Source organism: Mastigoproctus giganteus, chromosome 3 (assembly GCF_048544385.1).
Source record: "Mastigoproctus giganteus isolate SK-2022 chromosome 3, ASM4854438v1, whole genome shotgun sequence".
Classification (NCBI taxonomy): domain Eukaryota; kingdom Metazoa; phylum Arthropoda; class Arachnida; order Uropygi; family Thelyphonidae; genus Mastigoproctus; species Mastigoproctus giganteus.
Window position 1 is genome coordinate 179,751,975 of NC_143577.1, and position 21,879 is coordinate 179,773,853.

Sequence of the window (21,879 nt, forward strand, 5' to 3'; positions counted from 1 at the left end):
AATTTCTGGTTTACTCATTCGAGCAGTAGTCACCGCACAAAGAGCATGCATCGATATACGAACTGTGAGCTGGCAGACATGCACCTAATGTATGGATTAGCAGAGGGTAATGGACGAGCTGCTCAACGAATTTATGGAGAATGCTTCCCAGACAGACAGACATGTAACGGACCACCATTTGTTTGCACATGTGTGCATCAAAATTTGTGTGATTGTGGGTCATTTAGAGGTAACAGGAGTAGTGCGGGCAGACCACTTTCGACACGAACTCCCGCCATGGAAGAAAGTGTGTTGAATGCCGTCCAGAATAATCCTACTACCAGCACACATGCCGTTGCCTCTGCTTTAGGAGTGTCTCATTGCAGTGTACAGCGTGTCTGGCATCAACGATTCCTTACACCCCTTTCATCTCCAAAGGGTTCAGTTACTGCTCCCCCAAGATCATCCTGCACATGTGGCTTTTGCACAGTGGTTTCTCCAAGAAAGTGTTCAAGACTTGAATTTTCCAGCCTATGTTCTGTTCATGGATGAGGCTTATTTCACTCGGGAAGGCTTATTCAATCAGCACAATGCTCATGTGTGGGCTCACGACAAACCCCATGCGGCACAACATCGCTTCGCAATAAATGTGTGGGCAGGTATGGTCGGTGACTGCTTAGTCGGCCCATACCTGTTACCATCCCGCATGAACTCCGCTAAATATCGGATCTTTCCTGAACAAGTTCTACCAGGGTTACTTGACGATGTTCCAGCAAATGTGAGATGCTTCCCAGACAGACAACATGACGGTGTGCCTGCCCATTATGGAAGGTGTGTTCGTGACCATTTGAACAGGCATTTTGGGCGTCGATGGATTGGCTGGGGTAGACCCGTTGCCTGGCCCCCACGCTCACCTGATTTTATTGAACCTTGATTTCTTTCTGTGCGGAGCCCTCAAACCTATCGTGTATGAATCACCTGTGAAGACGGGTAAATGGATCTCATGGCGAGACTCATCTGCGCTGCTGCTACTCTCAAAGAAACTCCAGGTGTGTTCGACCGTATCCGCCAATCCATGCTGCGTCGGTGTCACGCATGCATCGCGTCTCATGGTGGAACCTTCGAGCATCTGTTGTAACATCATGAAATGCATCCATCTCGTACTCCATTGTTAATATTATGTCAAATAAATGTTTGCCACTAATTACTGTCGTGTCATTTCTGCTTTTGTGCCTCTTCTACTACTTTCCCGTGATGTTTCCGGTTATGGGTTCCTATGCGATCCACATTCCTTTAGATGTTACCTACCTCTCCTAAATGTTTGTACCAATATTTTTGAGACACCCTGTATAAGCTGAAGTGCAAACATTCTATTCAACTGTTATGCTCTTTTTTTTCTTTTCTTTTTTTTTCTTTTTTTATCCCCTAAATAAAATCGGCGTATGTTTATTTAAAAGTACACCACTGACATTTTATGCTAAACTGATGATATGGCACAATTTATCCATGGAGAAAAAAAGCATAAATCTAAATGGTAACACACTAGTCCAATTTTAACGTCAGAGCCAAAAATTTCAGCTCATATACACCAAAAAAAAGGTTCAAACCCCAAATAGCCTAAACCTAAAAATAAGTGAGACAGACCCCAGCACCTGTTAATTGAAACACCCTGTATATTCAACACTACAATTGTCAAGAAATTGACAATCATATAAGTTCATTAAAATTTTCAAAATACAGCAATAAAAATAAAAACTATGAGAAAAATCATAAAAATACTAAATACTGTTTTTTCAATTAATAATAGTCCAAAAAATGAAGTAACTTTGGAACATTTGTTGCAAAGCATACCTACAAAATAGTGTCAAAGTCTGCAAAACATCAGAACTCCTACCAGTGTTTTTGGAACCATGCAAAACAAAGTAAATGTATTAAATGTGTAAGAGGAAAGACCACTTAGTCCATAACAGAAAAAAACAGAAGTAAAAATAAATAAAATAAAGTAAATAACATATTAATATAATCGAAGCTCTATATAATGACCCCTTAGGGGAAAGAGCACAAAGATTGTTATATCAGAAGGACGTTATAGCGATCGTTCATAAAATCAGCAACAAAACAAGTAAAAGCTTGAAAATTTAATGTAATTCTACTAATACAATATAGTAATCTTATTTATAATATGTACTACAGTATTAAACAAGAAAATTATGATTGTAGAGTGCAGTAAAGTTACAATTAAATTGTAAATTTCACTACATAGGTTACATAGCTATCAAGAGAATTGTTTCAAAATTTAAAAAAAAAATAGTCTGCCAAAACACTATTCCAATGGTAGAACATGTTTTAAAAGAGAATTATGAAGGTGCACAATAGCAGTTATTTCACTTTCGCAGTTAGGATGCACTTGAAAAAATTCGATAGCATCTTTGGCGATCACTTTTTCATCAAATTCATCCCGTGCTGAAACACAATACATTGCCTGCAGGATGTCAATTTCGCATTGATTTTTACTTTTAAAACATAGCACAATTTTGTTTAATAGACTATAGTTTTTCTTAAAATATTTTCCTTCCATTTGTTTGTAGCGTTAATATATGGCTGCATTTTCGGCACACTTTTTTTTTTTGAAAGACAGGCCGTGACGAGTCTTAATTTTCTAGAACCAGCCATCCGAACAACTTTTAAATTCTTCAATATCCATCTGATGCACAAATGATCAGCCTTACCTTTTAAAAGATAACTATCTACAGGAACATTTTCTGCATGAATCATCATTAGCCATTCCAAAAGTACCCTTTCAAGATCTGGATACTTTGCCTTTTTGTAATCAAATCCTACCAGGTGCAGCAAATTTCTCTAAACTTTCAATCTTTTCTGATCTTTCAGAATAGTGAACAGAGTGCTCTTGGGAATGTTTATTTGTTTTATGGCGCATTAGCATCTAAATTTGGGAATGCCAAACTGTTTTCCGATGTTAGTCTTAAAATGCACATCATATCTACAACTTGAAAAATCCTAATTTTACCTGCGATTGGCAAAGCTATCGGCTTTCTTAGAGTAAATAACCAATAAACATACACTAACTCAGCGTTTCTCAAACTGTGTTCTGTGAGATGTGAACAAGCATTCTGCGAAAAATCGTAATTAATAATTAAAAAAATAAATTTTGCATATTTGTAGATAAGTGGTGTAATCTATAAATATGCAAAATTTATTTATTTTATTTTTTATTTTTAATTACGAAAAATCGTAATTAATAATTTTTGTATCATTATAATATTTAACACAATTTTTTTCAGTTATTAATATACTGGCATAGACTAATAATCAATCAGACTGCAGAACACTTTATTTTGGTGGGCTTGGCATAGAGAAGTATGCATAGAGGTAATGGCAAATACGAAAAAGTAGCACTGTGGTGATCTAGTATGCCATTTAGCATGGAGTACACAAGTGGAAGGAGAGGAAGAAGTGAACCAATATCGTAACTGAACTCACTTCCTTGTATAAATCTTTTTTGATAATTATTAGTACAGTAATACCCCGACTTACGCGAACTCGGAGTTACATGTTTCTTAATTTTTTCATTTGGCAACACTGCCGCCTACTATCTTCAAGGTCGTTTTTCATATGCTATCAATATACGGTGCAACGGCAGAGAGTGAGAGCGAAAGATGAACAAAATTCAACTTTGCTGCCTTATGAGCTGCACACATATACAAGAATTTGCATTCCAACTGTCATATTTATATGTGTGCGTTCGAATTCGTGCTCAACTTTTGTTGGAAATTACATTGTTTTCACAAATAAAAAAACTTTCCAGGCTTTAAGGTTTCCAAAGACCGATTCATAATGATGGTCGGCGGGAATGCAGCTGGTGACTGCAAGTTAAAACCTCTCTTAATTTATCGCTCCAAAAACCCAAGAGTTTTAAAAAATATATCTAAAATTAGTTTACCAGTGATTTGGAAGTCAAATCATAAAGCTTGGGTAACAGCTTCCGTTTTTGAGGACTGGTTTGGTCACCACTTCATACCCGAAGTCGAACGTTATTGTAAGTCTAAACAGATTCCATTTAAATTGATCCTTCTTATTAACAATGCACCCAGTCACCCTCCTGCCACCCTAATTAATTTCGACCGACGTGTGAAAGTTGTGTTTTTGCCTCCAAACACAACCAGCTTGCTTCAACCGATGGACCAGGGAGTCATCAAAACATTCAAGGCCTACTACACGAGGCATTCGTTTGCACGTCTGAATGAAGCTATGAGACAAAATAGTGAGATATCTGTTAAAGACTTTTGGAAACAATTCATGTTTTAGATGCCGTAAGAATCATTGAAGAATCTTGGGATGAAATTCACAAAAAAACATTGAATGGTGTCTGGAAGAAACTTTGTCCATTTTTTTTCAAAAACGAGACGAAAACAACACCAGAAACTGATCATGTTGGTTATACAATTGCAGTTGGATTCACTATGTGAATCCAACTGCAATTGTATAACCAACTGTATAAATAACTGAAATTTTATTAAATATTTTTCTTTTAAACAATGAATGAGCTCACAGAGATGCGTGAGCAAAACATCACTGAATTATCCGACACTTCAGACCCAGTTCCACCAGAAAAGCACATGACAATTGCAAGATTGACAGAAGGTCTCAGCTCAATTGAACAGGGCTTAAAAATTTTAGAAAACATAGACTCCAACGAAGAACGTGTTATAGCTACAAAGCAAGGAATAAAAAATTATTAGCTTGCTACGAAGAAATTCTGCTTTAAAAAAAGAAGGCGCTGTGTCGTCAGACGAATTTGTTAGATTTCATGAAATCGTCGACATCGAAATAACTTTTTTTACGTAACTCATTTATTTTTTTTAATACATAATTTGTATTAATATGTATAAATAACTGCAATTTTATTAAATATTTTTCTTTTAAACTAGTGTTTTTGTAAGTCCTTGGTCCCAATTAAACAAAATTTATATGTATTTATATGCAAAGTTGTACCCCGACTTACGCGAATTCGACTTAAGCGATTTTCGTCAGACCCACCTAGCGCGTAACTTCAGGGTATTACTGTATTTCGAAATATTATTATTAAAATATGTGATCATGGATTGGTGATTGAAAAAAGGAACGTTAAAACAAGAAGCAAAGTACTTCTAGTAGAGCAACTGTGGTCGACGAAAACGAACACAATATTGTCACACTTCAAAGTGGGATGAACAATCACAGCCTTTTGTTTCCCAGAAATCTGAAGTGAAAAATCAGAAACCAACTAATAAAAGACCAAAACAAAAGTATGATGACAGTTATTTGCATTTCAGCTTTACATGTTTTTTTTATTATTATTAGCCATATGGTACAAGGAAGCCTGAGAAGAGAAGAATGATGGTATCCAGCTCAGGACCCTGACAAATGATGAAAGAAAGCAAGCCCATACAGAATCAGCAAAAAAAAAAAATCCATTTCACCCATCCATCGTTTGACCAGTTTTCCCCTCTAATCCATTCAAACCATCCACTCACTCCACATCAACAGACAAAAGCTATTCCAGCAATCAACCACCCATTTACCGAAAGGCAAACCTCCATACATCCACTCCACAACCATAACCCCCTCAATCCGAATCCATATCTCCTCATCTGCAAAATCCGAACAAGAGGAGGAGGAAGAATCCCATCAACATTCAATGCCTTAAACACCTCAACGAAGCCCTTCTTAGTAAGAGCAAGCCACTGCTCCACTATAACCAGCCCCACTGCAAGTCCCTGCACCCATTCCAGCAGCTCTACATCCCCCCCCTCCAAAATGAGGCCTCCAGACCCATTCACAACACTCAAGATGCAACCTGAACCATTTCCCCACACAATGGAACAACCACACCCTTGACAAAATCCCATGAGCCATCCCAGCAGCCTGCCTGAACTGCTCAAAGAACCCCATACCCGACCACACAACTACCCCCCCCCCAGGACCCCTTCACCTTGCACCAGCCCGAGTGCAGCACCACACAGTTTGGCACATCACTCCGGGATTACTGCCACTCACATGCTGTACCTTGCATTTTTCAATGTTAAACTGCAATTGATTCAATTTCTCGGCCATCTATATCTTGTTGCAAAGCAACCCTTCATCATTGTCATTAAACACCATTCCAACCTTTATATCATCTGCAAACTTGGACATTAAGCCTGATATTCATCAATATCAATAATAAATAAAGAAAACAACAATGGGACCAGCAGTGAACTCTAACTCTGCTAGTAACATCAGTCCATGAATATTCATAATAATTGCACAATCATACACCAACCGTTATTAAAAAATATAAATAGTGTTATGTTATATTAAAATAGTGATGTAGATAAATGAAATAAATAGAATGATAAATTTCCACCAGATAAAAAGGTCTGTCTGTACAATAAAATATGAAATTTTAAACTGCAAAGAATTATTTACAATAAAACAATGTAGATAAAACACAGGATGATAAAAGTGCTAAAACACCACTGCTTTCAGAGGCATCTGCCTCCTTTTTCAACAGTGAGGTTTATCGTATTGCACATCCTTAAATATCAGCAGGCTCACAGTTCTCAGCACGTGGTTCTACAGGAGCATGAGCAGCATTCTCCTCATGTGCACTGGAACCGGAAATGGCTCGGGAGCGTGCCAGGCAGAACCGCTCATCCTGTCCAAGAACCACCGCCTCGAAGAGGGGGATAAATGCAGATTCCCCTGTCTCTGTTAATGGTATTGCTCTCAGAGGAACAAATCCGCAAGCTCTCAAGCCATTTGCGGTCTCAAAATCTATGCGGATTTGTTCCTCTGAGAGCAATACCATTAACAGAGACGGGAATCCGCATTCATCCCCTCTTCGAGGCGGTGGTTCTTGAATGGGATGAGCGGTTCTGCCTGGCACACTCCCGGGCCATTTCTGGTTCCAGTGCACATGAGGAGAATGCTGCCCATGCTCCTGCAGTACCACATGCTGAGAACTGTGAGCCTGCTGATATTTAAGGATGTACCGATAAACCTCACCGTTGAAAAAGGAGGCGGATGCCTCTGAAAGCTACGGTGTTTTAGCACTTTTATCATCCTGTGTTTTATCTACATTGTTTTATTGTAAATATTTCTTTGCAGTTTAAAATTTCATATTTTATTGTACAGACAGTTACCTTTTTATCAGTTTTATCCAGTGGAATTTTATCATTCTATTTATTTCATTTATCTACATCATTATTTTAATATAACATAACACTATTTATATTTTTTAATAACGGTTTGTGTATGATTGTGCAATTATTATGAATATGAATATTCCCAACCCAAAGGCCTATTTGAAGAATCAGTCCATGAAGAGATATGCCCTTTGAAATTAAAAAAAATACAGTGGATTCCAGTTATTTCGGCCACCGGTTAATCAGAGCAGCCGTTTATTTGGGGCAAATCTTAAAAAACAGAACCCAATCGAGAAAATAGCCAGGGTTTACTTTGCTTAATTGGGACAACATGCCGTTTAATCGAGGCAGGATATGGCAGCACTGGAGATTACTCTACGATTGTCTCCGACTGAACCACATAGTACGGTCGGATTTCTGGAGGTAACAACCATAAAACAAAAACTATCAGCAGTCACCTGTTTATTGGGCTTTTCTGTTAGTGCAATCTATCATAATCATCATCATCAGCCATTTTCAATCCACTGCAGGATGAAGGCCTCTCCAGCAACTTTCCAGTTCCTTCTGTTTTGAGCACTGGCCATCCATTTACTACTCGAAAACTCATGAATTTCATCTATCCATCTCCGCCTTTGTCTTCCAGGTTTTCTTCTAGCTCCTCTTGGGTACCATTCTGTTATTTTCTTAGTCCATCTGTCATCATGTCTTCGAGCTATGTGTCCTGCCCAAGACCATTTTAGTTCTTTAGTTTTGATAAGAATGTCCTTTACTTGAGTTTGCTGCCTAATCCATGTGTTTCTCTTCTTATCTAACAGTCTGATTCCCAATATGATTCGTTCCATTCTTCGCTGTGTAGTTCTCAGCTTCTCTTCCATTCTTTTGGTGAGTGCCCAAGTTTCACTTCCATAAGTCATGGTGGGGAGTATACATTGATTCATTATTTTACGTTTCAGACAAACTGGGATATTGCTCTTCAGTATGTGACTATATTTCCTGGATGCTATCCATCCAAAATTTATTCTTCTCTTGACTTCCAGCCATTTATCATTATTACAGCTAATAACTTGTCCCAGATAAGTATATGACTCCACGTTTTCAATTACTGCTCCTTCAATCATTATTTCCCTTTCCGTGGCGTACTTGTTCATCATTACTTTTGTTTTAGCCATATTCATCTTTAGTCCAAAATCCTTACTAACTGTGCATAACTGATTAAGATTTTCCTCTAATTCTTTGGGATCATGGCTTATGACTACAATGTCATCTGCAAATCGTAAATGGTTTAGGTACTCTCCGTTCACATTGACTCCTTTCTGCGACCAGTCTAATCTTCTGAAAGCTTCCTCAAGGGCAGCAGTAAACAGCTTCGGAGATATTGTGTCTCCCTGTCGAACTCCTTTCTCGATTTTAAATTTGCTACTGTCTTTGTCTAGTCTAATAAAGGATGTAGCACTCTCATATATTTTCTTCAAAATCATAATATATGGAGTATCTATGCCTTGTCTTTCCAGTGCCCGAAACATTGCCTTATGCTGTATGGAGTCAAATGCCTTTTCATAATCCACAAATGCCAGGCATAATGGTGTTTTATATTCATTTGCTTTCTCCATTAGCTGTGATATTACGTGAAGGTGATCCATAGTTGAGACTCCTGTCCTAAAGCCAGCTTGCTCTTTCGGTTGATTCTCATCAAGTATTCTTTCTAATCTGTTAGTAATGACCCTTGTGAACAACTTGTAGATATGGGATAACAAGCTAATTGGTCTATAATTTCCAATTTCTGATTTATCTCCTTTCTTATGCAGCAAAACTATGATTGCATTATTCCACTGCTTAGGCATCACACCTTTTCCAATGCACTTTGTGAAGAGCCTTGCCAGTTTTTGTGTTATGTCTCTTCCTCCCAATTTTAACAACTCTACAGTAACTTCATCTTCCCCCGGGGCTTTCCAATTCTTCATTTTCTTCAATGCATGTTCTACCTCATCAGGAAGAATATCGGGTATGTCGTATGTGTTGCTACTTTGCAATCCATCTTCCCCACTGCTGGTATCATTCCCTCGCTCCTTGTATAATTCTCTATAGTAGTCTTCTGCTATTTGAATTATGCCTTCTCTGCTGTTTATAAGTACACCATCGCTATTCTTCAGTTTCAGTATCATTTGTCTTTCTGTATTACTGCTCATGGCTGCTGATTTAAATCCTTTGTTTTCCCTTAATGCTTGTTCTAATTTTCTTGTGTTAAATCTTCTTATGTCGTCTCTGAGTCTCTTTCTAATGGCTTTGCATAACTCAGTATACTCAATTTTCTCCCTGTCAGTGTTTTTCTTGCTCTTCATTTGTCGTCTTTGGTTCATCATGACAAGTGTTTCTTGACTAATTTTTTCTTCTTTGGATTTCTGTTTCCCTATAGGTTTCTTGGGCTTTATCACTTTCAGAAAGTTGTAATATTCCTCGTCGATATCTTGGTCCTGAGCAGTCTGCAGAAGCTCAAACTTGTTCTTAAGTTCCAGTACATACTGCTTTTTCTCCTCCTCTGTTATCTCAAAGACCTTTGTATTATTTACTCGAGTCAGTTTTTTCCTTTCCTTTCCTACATCTATATCAAGTGTACATCTTACCATTCTGTGATCACTTCCAACATTTACCTTATTCAGGACGGTAACATCATTCACAATATATCTTCTGTTAGTGAGGATGAAGTCGATTTCATTAGTTGTTAATCCATTTGGACTCTTCCATGTCCACTTTCTGTTCACCCTTTTCTTGAAAAAAGTGTTCATTACTGACATTCCTTGAGATTCTGCAAATTCCACAAGTCTTTCACCTCTTTTATTTCTTTCACCAATTCCAAAATTTCCTATAGTTCCTCTTTCTGCGCTGTTTTGCCTTTTTCCAACCTTAGCATTGAAGTCCCCCATAATAAGAGTGTAGTGGGTTTTCTGCTCATCTAGGAGACTCAATTTCAGTGTACATTTCTTCAACCTCTTCATCATCATCATGGCTCGATGTTGGTGCATAAATCATTATAATCTTCAGCTTGTACCTCTTAGAAATCTTGAGTATTAGTCTTGACACCCTTGGTGATGTACTTTTGAATTCCAAAATGTTGTTTTTAAAATCTTTATGGACCAGAAACCCAACTCCACCTTCACTCCTTTCACTGTTTCCATTGGTGTACAGCAGATTTCCACTTGATAAACTTATAAGTGATTCATTTCTTCTTCTTGTTTCAGCCAAACCGATGATATTCCAATTCACATTTTCTAATTCCTTTTCCAGCTCTAATATCCTGTCTTCACCGATGAGTGATCGTACGTTATAACAGGCCAAGTTCAATTTCCGTGCATGGCAGCCTGGTCGTACCCAGAGATTCTTAGCACCCTCTGCTTCCACTCTGATCCTCTCGCTGCCGTAAGAGGGAGAGTGAAAGCTGCTGGGGACTGAGGGCCATTTGTATTGTTGTGCTCTCATTGCTGGAGGGTTTGGTCTTTTCCTCTTCACGCTGACCAGGCGTCTTGAAGAGAACCACTACACGTTCGTTGCCACCTAAGTGACGTAACAGGGCTTACCATCGAGAAGGTGTGCATGAGTGGATTTTAGGGAGGCAGGCCAACCGGACTTCTCCTAAATCTTCTGTAATAGAGAGATATTGGATCCATCAGTGTTTTAGGCTGAGTGTCTGATAACACACAGGATACCTGTTCCCCTCTAAGCCCCATCTATCATAAACAGATATCATATATATCATATATGATAGATATCTGTTTATGATAGATATCATATCTATCATAAATAGATAGTAAACTTGATCTTACTGAATTTGTGATAATACCAACAGCTGGAATTCTGTGGGTTATTATGGTGAAATGTGTTTACACTTCCATGGAATCTTCGATCATATAAAAAAAAATAATTTTCAGAATCTTCTCTTCAATCCTTTTTTTAAAGCTTCATAACTTGTTACTCCGTTCTCACTTGCACGTATCGTGTTACTTGCAATTTGTGTGTGCTGTGTTCTTTGTTATTGACTGCTTATCTTTTTACTTTTTAAAATTTTAACCCCACGCACAAATGTCAGTGAACAGAAATGGCAACTAGTTAGTATGTACATATTACAGTACGTATTAATTATTCCAATTATCACGTATATTCTTCCGATTTTCACTTATTTAATTTTTTAATTGGTAAAGTAATAAAATAAAAGATAAATTTGTGCTTAATATATCTTTACCTTTATAGCCTGTGGATAACACTCCTATTTTCACTAATGAGAATCGCTGTTTAATAGAATTAAAATTCAATTCACAAATGTAATCACAATGACCGGCGCTTACTACACATCGTATAGTGAACAGTACTTTACTATGGTGACTTCATCGTAACATGATTTGATTGTGCAGTGAATCAATGGTAAAGCGGAGGTCCATTGTATTTTTAACTTTTTTTTACGTGAAACTTTGGATAATCGGGGCAGCCGCTTAATCGGGCCAAAATGTACTAGTCCCGACGTGTCCTAATTAACTGGAATTGACTGTATTATTAAAAAGACTCGTTGCTTTTTTTTTTTTTACATCTCTTCTCTCTTCACATCTCTTCATTTAACCTGTGATTCAATTTCCACAAGTTCTGGATCTGAATTTGGCTCTTAAAAGTCAGACAACGATAACTAATAACTTCCTTGTATGATTTCCAAAACTATATTCGTGCTGTCACCTATTAAAACTTTGCCTACCATAAAACCAAGTTTTAATAGGTGACAAATAGATTTTAACAGATTTGTCTACTATGAGACATGGATAACAGAACATAGGACAATTATGTCATATGTTCTGTTCAAATATAAAATATATTTGAAGCATGTCTGGTGTGACATGAAAAACGTAAATATATGAACATATTCTTCATGAAAATTTCAGGAAGTATATTATTCGTAGCTGTTTTCCATTATAAAGTTTAAAAAAAGAATAATATTACAATGTGCACAATTAAAAACTATTTCTTGCTTAAATAAAATATAACAAAAAAATTAAAATTTAAAATAGAGTACAAAAATTTCCCAACATGCCTACTGAAGAGTTCAACAAGGGTCGATTTTTCAAATTATCTGTAAACTGAAATACACCAATGAGCCAAAACATTATGACCACCTACCTAATATGATATTGGTCCTCCACATGCAGCCAAAACAGATCGTACCCGGCGAGGCACAGATCCTAAAAGATTTCTAAATGTGTCTTGTGGTATCTGGTACAAACACGTAACCAGCAGATCCTTTAACTCCTGTAAGGTCGATGGTTAAGACACCGCAGATCAGAGTTGCTGTTCCAACACAAACCACAGATGCTCGATGGTATTGATGTCTGAGGAATTTGGAGGCCAGGGCAATACCTGTAAGTCTTCCTCATGTTCCGCGAACCAGTCTCGAACAATCCGGGCGGTGTCGCATAGCGCATTACCCTGCTGAAAGATGGCACCGCCAGAGAGGAAGACAGTTGCCACGGAAGGGTGTACCTGGTCAGCAATGATGTTTAGGTAGGTGATAGGCATCAGAGTGCCCGGCACATGGATGACTGGACCCAGAGTATTACTTTACTTCCCCAAGTAAATTCAAGCGCCATCACTTCCCGGCCATCCACATGGTTCAACAGGAAACAAGATTCATCGGACCGGACTACCTTCTTCCAATCACTCAAGGTTCAATTTCGATGCTCGCGTGCCTATTGTAGGTGCTGTCGCCGATGAAATGTGGTCAGCATGGGCACTTGAAGCCCCCATTTTCGGCAGGGTTCGATGTACCGTGTGTTGTGACACATTACTCCTGTCACCAGCATTCCAATTACTGGCGAGCTGTGCCACCCTTCTGTTACCACGTACCATCCAGGAGAGCATTCGCTCACCTCGAGCATCGATGAGCCATGGTCCAACACCTCACCGGCGGTTCGTGGATTTCCTCTCCTCGGACCACTTTAGGTAGGTACCAACCAAGGCTGACCGTGTGCAAACCACCAGCTGTGCCATTTCAGATATGCTCTGATCCAGTCATGTGGCCATTACAATTTGGCCTTTGTCAAACTTGCTTAAGTCCACTGCCTTTCCAGTCTGAAGAACAAGAGTAACACTGATTAACAGAGCTCGGTATCAGGTGTTTTCTATACCGTGTCCCGGCCTGCACACGTGCGTAGTTCACCTGCAGTTTCTTCGATTTGCATAACAACTCGCTGGTCATAATGTTTTGGCTCATCGGTGTAAGTGTTTATTTTAGAAATACTGATAATAAAATACAGGAAAAATAAGAGTTAGTATTATAATGGCTAAATGATGCAAGGAAGAGTGGAATTTTCTATCAAAAAAGGGGGGGGGGACTGGAATTCTCTTTTTACTCACTTTCTCTACCCAAAAAAGTGGCGATCCAATTCCACTTTAAATTTACCAAAATCTCTACCTAAGCCACTGCAGCAGTTGATTTAATCCAATGATCAACAACAAACTGCCTGAAAGTAAATGTCATGAAAATCAACAGCCTTTTCCCCAATTTATTTTTATTTAATTGTATCTCCTGCTTCTTTCATCTACCAGTGAAAATGCATTATACAGAGAAATAGCATGGGCTAGTAAATCAGACTGTGTAATAATGGGGGATTTTGACTTCCCAGATATTGACTGGAACTTGTGGATTGGTCACTCGCACACTAGCAAGACTTTTGTGGATGTATTGGATGATTTTTTTCTATGGCAGCATGTTCGCGAGGCAACCAGAGAAAGTAATACTCTTGATCTCATTATTAGAAGTGATTATTCATGCATTAAGAATTTACAGATAAAAGAACCACTAGGTAGCAGTGATCACAGTGTACTGAAGTGGGATTTACTTAAAGATTAACTACCATCAGTAGTAAAGGTAAGGGTTTTTGCTTTCGTAAAATAAAGGTGACTACAGTGGTCTCAGACAGTTTTCAAATTGTATACAGTGGGTAACAACTGATGTTGTTACCAACAGCAAACTCTAAATGGGAAGCATTCAAGAAATTAATCTTAAAACCAAAAGAAAATTACAAGAAACTTTTGGCAAAGGATGGAAAGAAGAACATCAAAAATGCCTTTACTAATATAAACTCTAGAACAGTGATTCCCAAACTACTGAGATCTATGGACTGTTTCAAAAATCAAAAAAAAAAAAAAAAAAAAAGTTTGTGGACCCCTATAAATATATATATGCGTGTGCGTGTGTGTGTGTGTGTGTGTGAACACTGGGTTTTCTGAAAACAAAATTCAAGTTTTATGTTGAAAACAACTCAATTTTATTCTTATTTTTACAAAAATATATAATAATAAATTTATTTATCATCAATTTGCTATACATAGAACAATAATTTGACCAGTTCCAGAGGGTCCATTTCGTGGATCCCCTGGAACTTGTCTACGGACCCCAGTTTGGGAAATGCTGCTCTAGAAGGAAGATTGTTGTTGTTATTTGGTTTTTAGGAACATTAGCAACTAAGGCCATATTGCTCCGGGGATATGCGGTGGTTATTCCCTGACCTTTCTGCACCCTCCGTATTTGGTGGTCACTGGCTCGAACCCCAGTCTAATCAAGAAGCGTGTGCTACGAACTGCTGCTCCTGCCCACCTGGCTATGGAGGTGCCTCTAGAGGGAAGGGGATGAATCCGTATTGGTCACTTGATATCAATGTTTGACTGTTGGTGATCCTGCTCTGAGAGCTGACAAACTGAATGAGTATTTTGCATATTCATCTTCATTCACAAATGAAGAATTCTGTAGGGAAGTGAAGGACAGAAGCTTATCAAACTCTAAGAGGAACTAAATGATTTTGTAATAACTGAGAGTAAAGTGAAAGAGAAATTATTGAAGTTAAACAAAACAAAGGCACCTGGAGTGGATAGAATCTATCCAGTTATGTTAAAGGAAGCAGCAAAGGAAGTAAGTAAACAATTAGCCATAATGATATGAGAGCATCCTTGGAGTCAGGGGAAGCCCCCCACAGACTGGAAATGTTAAAATTTATCCCCAATTCACAAAGGAGGATCAGAGAGTGACACAAGTAATTACAGACCTGTTAGTTAACTTCTGTTGTGAAGAAAATAATGGAGTCACAGGTGAAAGAAGCATTGCAGGATCATCTAGACAAGACTACAGTAATAATTCAGATACACATGAATTTTTAAGGAGAAGTCTTGGTTGACCAATTTTATTAAATACTGTGATGTGGTCACAAAAGAACTGGATGCAAAGAATAATTTTGATATCATATACTAGGATTTCAGGAAAGCTTTTGACACTCATGCACATGGAAGTCTACTGAATAAATTGGAGCAGTATCACATTAAGGCAAATTGCTACAATGGATAAAAGGATAGTTGACTGGGAGAAGACAGAGTGTGTTAATCAATGGACACTGCTCTTCGTGGACTAATGTTATTAGTGAAGTCCCCCAGAGTTTGGTGTTGGGCCCATTGTTGTTTTGTATATTTATCAATGATACTGACAAAGGCATATCAGGCTTAATGTCCAAGTTTGTAGATGATACAAAAGTTGGAAGGGTTGTTAATGACAGTATGCCACTGCAACAGGATCTAGGAAAGTTTGGCAGACGGGCCAAAAGTGGCAACTGAAGTTTAACATTGACAAATGCAAAGTACTGCATATGGGTAGCAGTAACCCCAGAGAAATGTACAAATTGTGTGGTACTACACTCAGTGTGGTAGAGAATGAAAAACACCTGGGGGTAATTGTGCAGTCAGATATGAAGTTTTCTGAGCAGTGCAGATATGTAGCCAGTACAGCTCATGGGGGTCTTGTCAATGATATACAGGAATTTTGCTAATAGGGATAATGAGGTAATTATCCCTCCGTATAAGGCAATGGTCAGGCCACGCCTTGAGTACTGTGTACAGGTCTGGAGGCCTCACTTTAGGAAGGATGTAGAGTTGGTAGAACTAGTTCCCCCCCCCCCCAAAAAAAAATCTTGTTGCTAGAGAAGGGCAACAAGATTGGTGGGGGAACAAAGGGGGGTCCCTAACCAAGAAAGGCTTAAGTTCTGTAAATTGCAGCACTGGAGACTAGGCACATGCAAGTTGATCTGGTTTGAGCAGGCTCAGACCAGATGGGATTCTTTCTCTTGCTCAGATTATGAACCTGAGGAGCATAAGTTAAAATTGAGGAAAGACAGTTGCACAATAGACGTGCAGAAATTTTCCTTTGGTCAGCAGGTTGTTGATTGATGAAACAAACTCCATCTATAGGAAGATGATAGCTTAAATAAATTCAAGGAAGAACTGAATAAATGTTTAGAGCAAATGGATGGATGGATGAAATGGGAAGGGTTTTTTTCTTTTTTTTTGGCTGATGCTGTATAAGGTTGCTTTCTTCCTTCATATGCCTGTACTAATGCTAAATAGATCCCCCTTGTTCATTCTACTTCAGAACCTTAACCAGGGCTGTAGTGGAGGTATATGCCACACTCCTTCTGGGTTTTTTTTTTTTTTAGGTGAATAGAGAACTGCCTTCTGGTTTTTGAAAGACTTGAAAAAACAAATCTTATTAAAATATTTACTGAAAATTAAAAAATAAATTTATTAGAATTTGATTCTTAGGAAATATTTAATAATTTTACTATTTTTAATTTATATATGAAAGTAAATATATCTCTCTATCAGGATGTCCGCCTGAGATGTCTAGTTACTTCACAGTTCATGCCTTCTAAACCATTCTTCATATGGACATCAATTAGCACCTGACCAATCCAGTTACCCTTCTTTTAATTCTTTTTTAGCAGCTCTGTGTGTTACCTTCAAGTGTTGCCTCTAAACCTGAACACTTATTCCAAATGCAGTTGCATCGTCATCTTATATATAGGGAACAATGCCATCCTTTTCCAAAGTCATGAAGAAGCTATATTTCATAGACAGTATACCAAGTACCTTCATAACCACTTGTTTACACTGCATGAAAAATTTCATGTCTGACTGAATCATAGCCAACAACCCACTAAGTCTTTTTCATCCTGAACCACTTTTAAATTCCCTTCCTCAAGCTTATTATTATTATTACTATTATTAGCCATATGGTGCAAGGAAGTCTGAGGCATATGCTGCACCAGCCAAAATAAAAAAAAAAAAAACATTCCCACATCTCTCTCTCTCTCTCTCTCTCTCTCAGGGTAATGTGGGAATGTTTTTTTTTTATGGGTAGCAGTAACCCCAGAGAAAGAGAGAGAGAGAGAGAGAGAGAGAGAGAGAGAGAGAGAGAGAGAGAGAGAGAGAGAGAGAGAGAGAGAAGTAGAAGGGAATCACCAAGAAAGAGAAAAATGATGATATCCAGCTCAGGACCCTGGGTAAGTAACTCGTGGATTTCTGTTCCTTATATTTAGAAGGATTAAACTGTAGTTGCCATTTCGCTGCCACCTTGTTTGCTGTATTAATATTGTGTGCATATCTATATGTGTGGTAAATAAAACTATTTTATTTCTTGAATAATTCAAATATTTGGAATTTCCATTTAAATTCTGCAAGGAAATTCCAAAAATTCTTCAAATATTTGGAATTTCCATTTAAATTATGTTCAGCAACAAATTACTATCACATATACAGTATACATATAGCCTGAGTGCATGCACACACAAACATGCACCCACGTGCACACACACACACACACACACACACACACACACACACACACACACACACACACACACACACACGTATATGAGAAATGGCATGTTTACCTCCATACATCACTAGATTTGGAAAATGTTGAAGATTTTATCACCTCTGGAGCCATCCATGCATAAGTCCCAGCTGCTGACATACGAGTTGTTTTATACACCTCTCTTGCTAAACCAAAGTCTGTTATCTTTAATGTTTTGTACTGGAGTTCACCATTTTCTATTGGCTCACTAAGCAAAACTATAAGGGATAAAAATTTAAATTAATGAAGTCTTCAATATCTAAATGCAAATAACAGTCTTAAATAAAAATATAATCATATGAAACCTGGGCATGCTCATCTAACCCTAAGTGTACACACACACACACACACACACACACACACACACTGTGCCAGTTGCACCTGCTTTTTTTTTTCTATCATATTTTGTCCCTTGAAAAGGTGGTGATTGCGAATTCCCTGCAAGTGGCACTCAAGCTTCAGTGGTTGTTGGGGAGGGTCTCCTTAGGTAGGGGAGTCGTGCTTGCACTTCTGGGGGCACATGTTGCTTTTTTCCCCTTATTTTATGGTTTTATTTGAATATTAGTATCTTAGTATACAGGTAGTAATACTGCCCTACAAATTTACACTAATTGTAGTATTTGCATGTCTTGTGGTAAATACAGTTTCTTTTTTTTTCCAGACTTAACCATGCTTGCCTACTTGTAATAAAGTCGACTCTTATATTTTTCTTGATATTATGCATCTGCCACTTAGACACCCTATGTGTCCAAATGGTAGATGCATAAGTAATCATAAGTAGGAATACACAATCACAGTAGTTCCAAGGCAACTGCCTTTAAGACCCCACTCCACATGAATTATCGGCTATCACCTATAACTTGCAATTGATTATTTTTGTTCACTGTTTATTTTATTTATTTATTTTTTTTTGCCAAATATTTAGTTTAAAATGGGTAAAAACACAGAATATTTAGGAGTAGCAACGGGAGGGAGCATGGCAGGATAACAGGTCACTAATTGCAAAGAATCATTTATGAAATAACTTTAAAACAAATTTTTTCAAGCTTTACTTAATAATGCAAAAGCAAATATAATTGCACCATAATCCTGCTGGCAACAATTTTCAACAGCAAAATAACCCAGTTGTTAACTCATTCTTGAACACCAATGATCACATGTACATTTTTAAATGTTTTAGTTGCAAAAACTTTGTTCTCTCAGATAATACAGTGAGAGGAACAGTGAAATGAATTTGTGGATAATAGAGTCTGTCTCATCTAACTTCAGACTTTCTGGAAGTTGCCCTTTTGCAACCATATCACTGCATCAGCATGGTACTGTATCCATCTACCAAGTGTAATCCATTCAGAAATGGTATAGCTATCATAAAAATTTTGCAGTATATTCGTGCATATAGTTAATTTAATAATATTTTAAAATTTTCGCACTACTGTTTTCCATATTTAAAATATAAATAGTTTATAAAATTACATTTTAATATATTGTACTTAAAAATGTCTGAACAACCTATGTAGTAATAATACATGTAATAAAAGTATTTTTTGCTTTTATTACATTCCAAATGTGCACATTTTCACTTTTAAAAAATATACTTTAAAAAACAATTTTTCAAGGGTATTGTTTTTAATTATTTTGATTTAAATCATACAAAAAAAAAAAAAAGTGCTAAATAAATTCCCAAGGATGGGCAGACACTATAAATGTTGGCAATAAACAACTAGTTTCGAAGCACTATAAATTAAGTATGAAAAGTTGAGTTCTTTACCAAAATTTGTTGGCCATGGAAAGGGTCATTTTTCGGACAAATTCATAGGTGCCAATCTTGCACAGAGAAAAAAAAAAAAAAAAAAAGGAGTATTTAAAATGCATTCATTTTTACAGAATGCAGTTAAGATTACTATTAAATTTTTTCTGTCAGTTTCATCTTCTCTACCACCTTCAGAAAATATTAGTAGTTCCAAAATTCTATTTCCAATCACATCATCTGTCACCCAATAATTATTGGGTCAAATAATATGGCATGTGAGAAATTTTCCAAATCTCTCATGTCATACACATTGAGCCCATCTATCAGGTGTCACCTGATTTAATGCTTCTTGTCAAACAGCACTTATATTTAATTCATTGTAAACTCCATTTCTACCAACATTTTTTTTTTCATATGATTCTGCCTGAGCCTAATAAGAGTTCAATAGGAATGAGGTAATAATGGTTGGCATTAACCTTAAAACGAATGGCCCTGATCTTCTAAAAGTTTACCTATAATGTAACGATTGATTGCAAGTTTATTTTATCACATGAGACTTAACATATATGTTATTTCAATACAACCATAACTTAAGTTATAGTTGTATCAAAATTGTACTTTTCCCAAGCAGTTTCTGGAGCATCGTTTATTTGCTGCAAATGACAGGGTGTCAAATACAATTAGGATTCTTTACGGAATAATGTGCAATAACTGCATTGTAATACAACACTGAAAATTCTCAGCATTCACTGAATCATGGTAATCACCACTTTTTTTTTTGAACAAGCTTTCACTGAAATTCAGCCATTTTTATTACCAACGTGCAAAATAATAAATGCACCATCATGCACTTTTGAAATGACAGCTCCCAGGTTCATCTAGCCAACATGTCATCTGAGTGACAGATATCTTCTCCTAGCAACTGTTATATCTGCACTTTCAGTTAAAACTTTAATTACCGTGCTCCCACTATTTAATTTAAGATTTTTATAATGCATGTAACAACACTCAGGTGCCAATGAAGTCAATTTCTGTCTTTAACCAATTGAAGTAAACTGTCTAATGATCATCATTATGATTATTAGCATATTCATTATAAATCAAACATCTTAAACAATCCTCACTGAAACTGTCTATTCTAGTAACTCTTGCATGTTTTTTGGGTCTTCTTTTCACTGGCATCAAGGGCTGTTGCTCAGTCACTACATACTTTGCAACACTTGTTCAAGATATTCCTAATGCCTGTGCTGCACTTTTATAAATGGATGCAACATTTGGTACAGGTCCTCCATTTTCTTATTCCTTTAAAAAATAGGCCACTACATTTCTCAACATAATTTTACCAGATGACTGTAAATTTTTCCTTTAAATAAAATACTACCACTTGCCTTTGCCATCATAACTTTTTGAAGAAGAAGGGCAGGACTTATCTTAATCATCCAATCAGGTTCCTCATGACAATTTCACTTTAAAATAAAATATTGAATTGACCAAGCTGTCGCAGAAACAACTTTGTGTATTTCATATATGAAATTCAGTTTTGAGTGCTGTTTTTATCACGTCGCTCACTCAATAGTCCCATCATAATGCAGAAATACTTTCAGAGGAAGGAGCATGAAAAGTTAACTGACAGACTTCAGTAAAATAAGAGCATGACAATACATTTCCTTTTATAAAAATATTACATTTTTACCTCAGTGTATGAAGGCATATGATGCAAGAAAGCAAGCTTATATACAGCATCAGTAAAAAAAAAAAAAAAACCTTCTCATTTCACCCATCCACTCACTCCAAATGTTTGTCTAGTTCTGCCTTGAATCTATTTAGGCTATCAATATCTACAACGACAGATGGAAGTTTATTCCTGCAATCAACCACCCGCTGGCTAAAGGCAAACTTCTGCACATCTATCTTACAACTGTCTTTCCTCGATTTGAATTTATAATGTAACGATTGATTTATAATGTAAGCCTTTCTTCGTAAGAGCAACCCTTTGTTCCATTCACTAATCTTGCTGCTCTTCTCTGTACTTGTTCCAGCAGTTCTATATCCATCTTAAAATGAGGCCTCCAGACATGTAGATAGTACTCAAGATGTGGCTTGACCATTGCCTTATACAAGGGGATAATCACCTCCTATATCCCTGCTAGAAAAATTCCTGTATATCATTGTCTGCACTGCTCAAAAAACTTCATATCTGCTTGCACAATTACCCCCAGGTCCTTTTCATTCTCTACCACTGTCAGTGTAGTACC

General features: G+C 37.2%; 1 protein-coding gene across 1 annotated transcript in view; it reads right to left on the reverse strand.

Moving 5' to 3' along the window:
- LOC150088443 (mitogen-activated protein kinase kinase kinase 11-like) overlaps positions 1 to 21,879 on the reverse strand; it is a 241,747-nt gene that overhangs the window by 179,360 nt on the left and 40,508 nt on the right. The window contains exon 2 of the mRNA XM_090370160.1: positions 17,912 to 18,092. Coding sequence (XP_090226286.1) covers positions 17,912 to 18,092 — 181 coding nt within the window. The remainder of the gene's footprint in view (positions 1 to 17,911; positions 18,093 to 21,879) is intronic.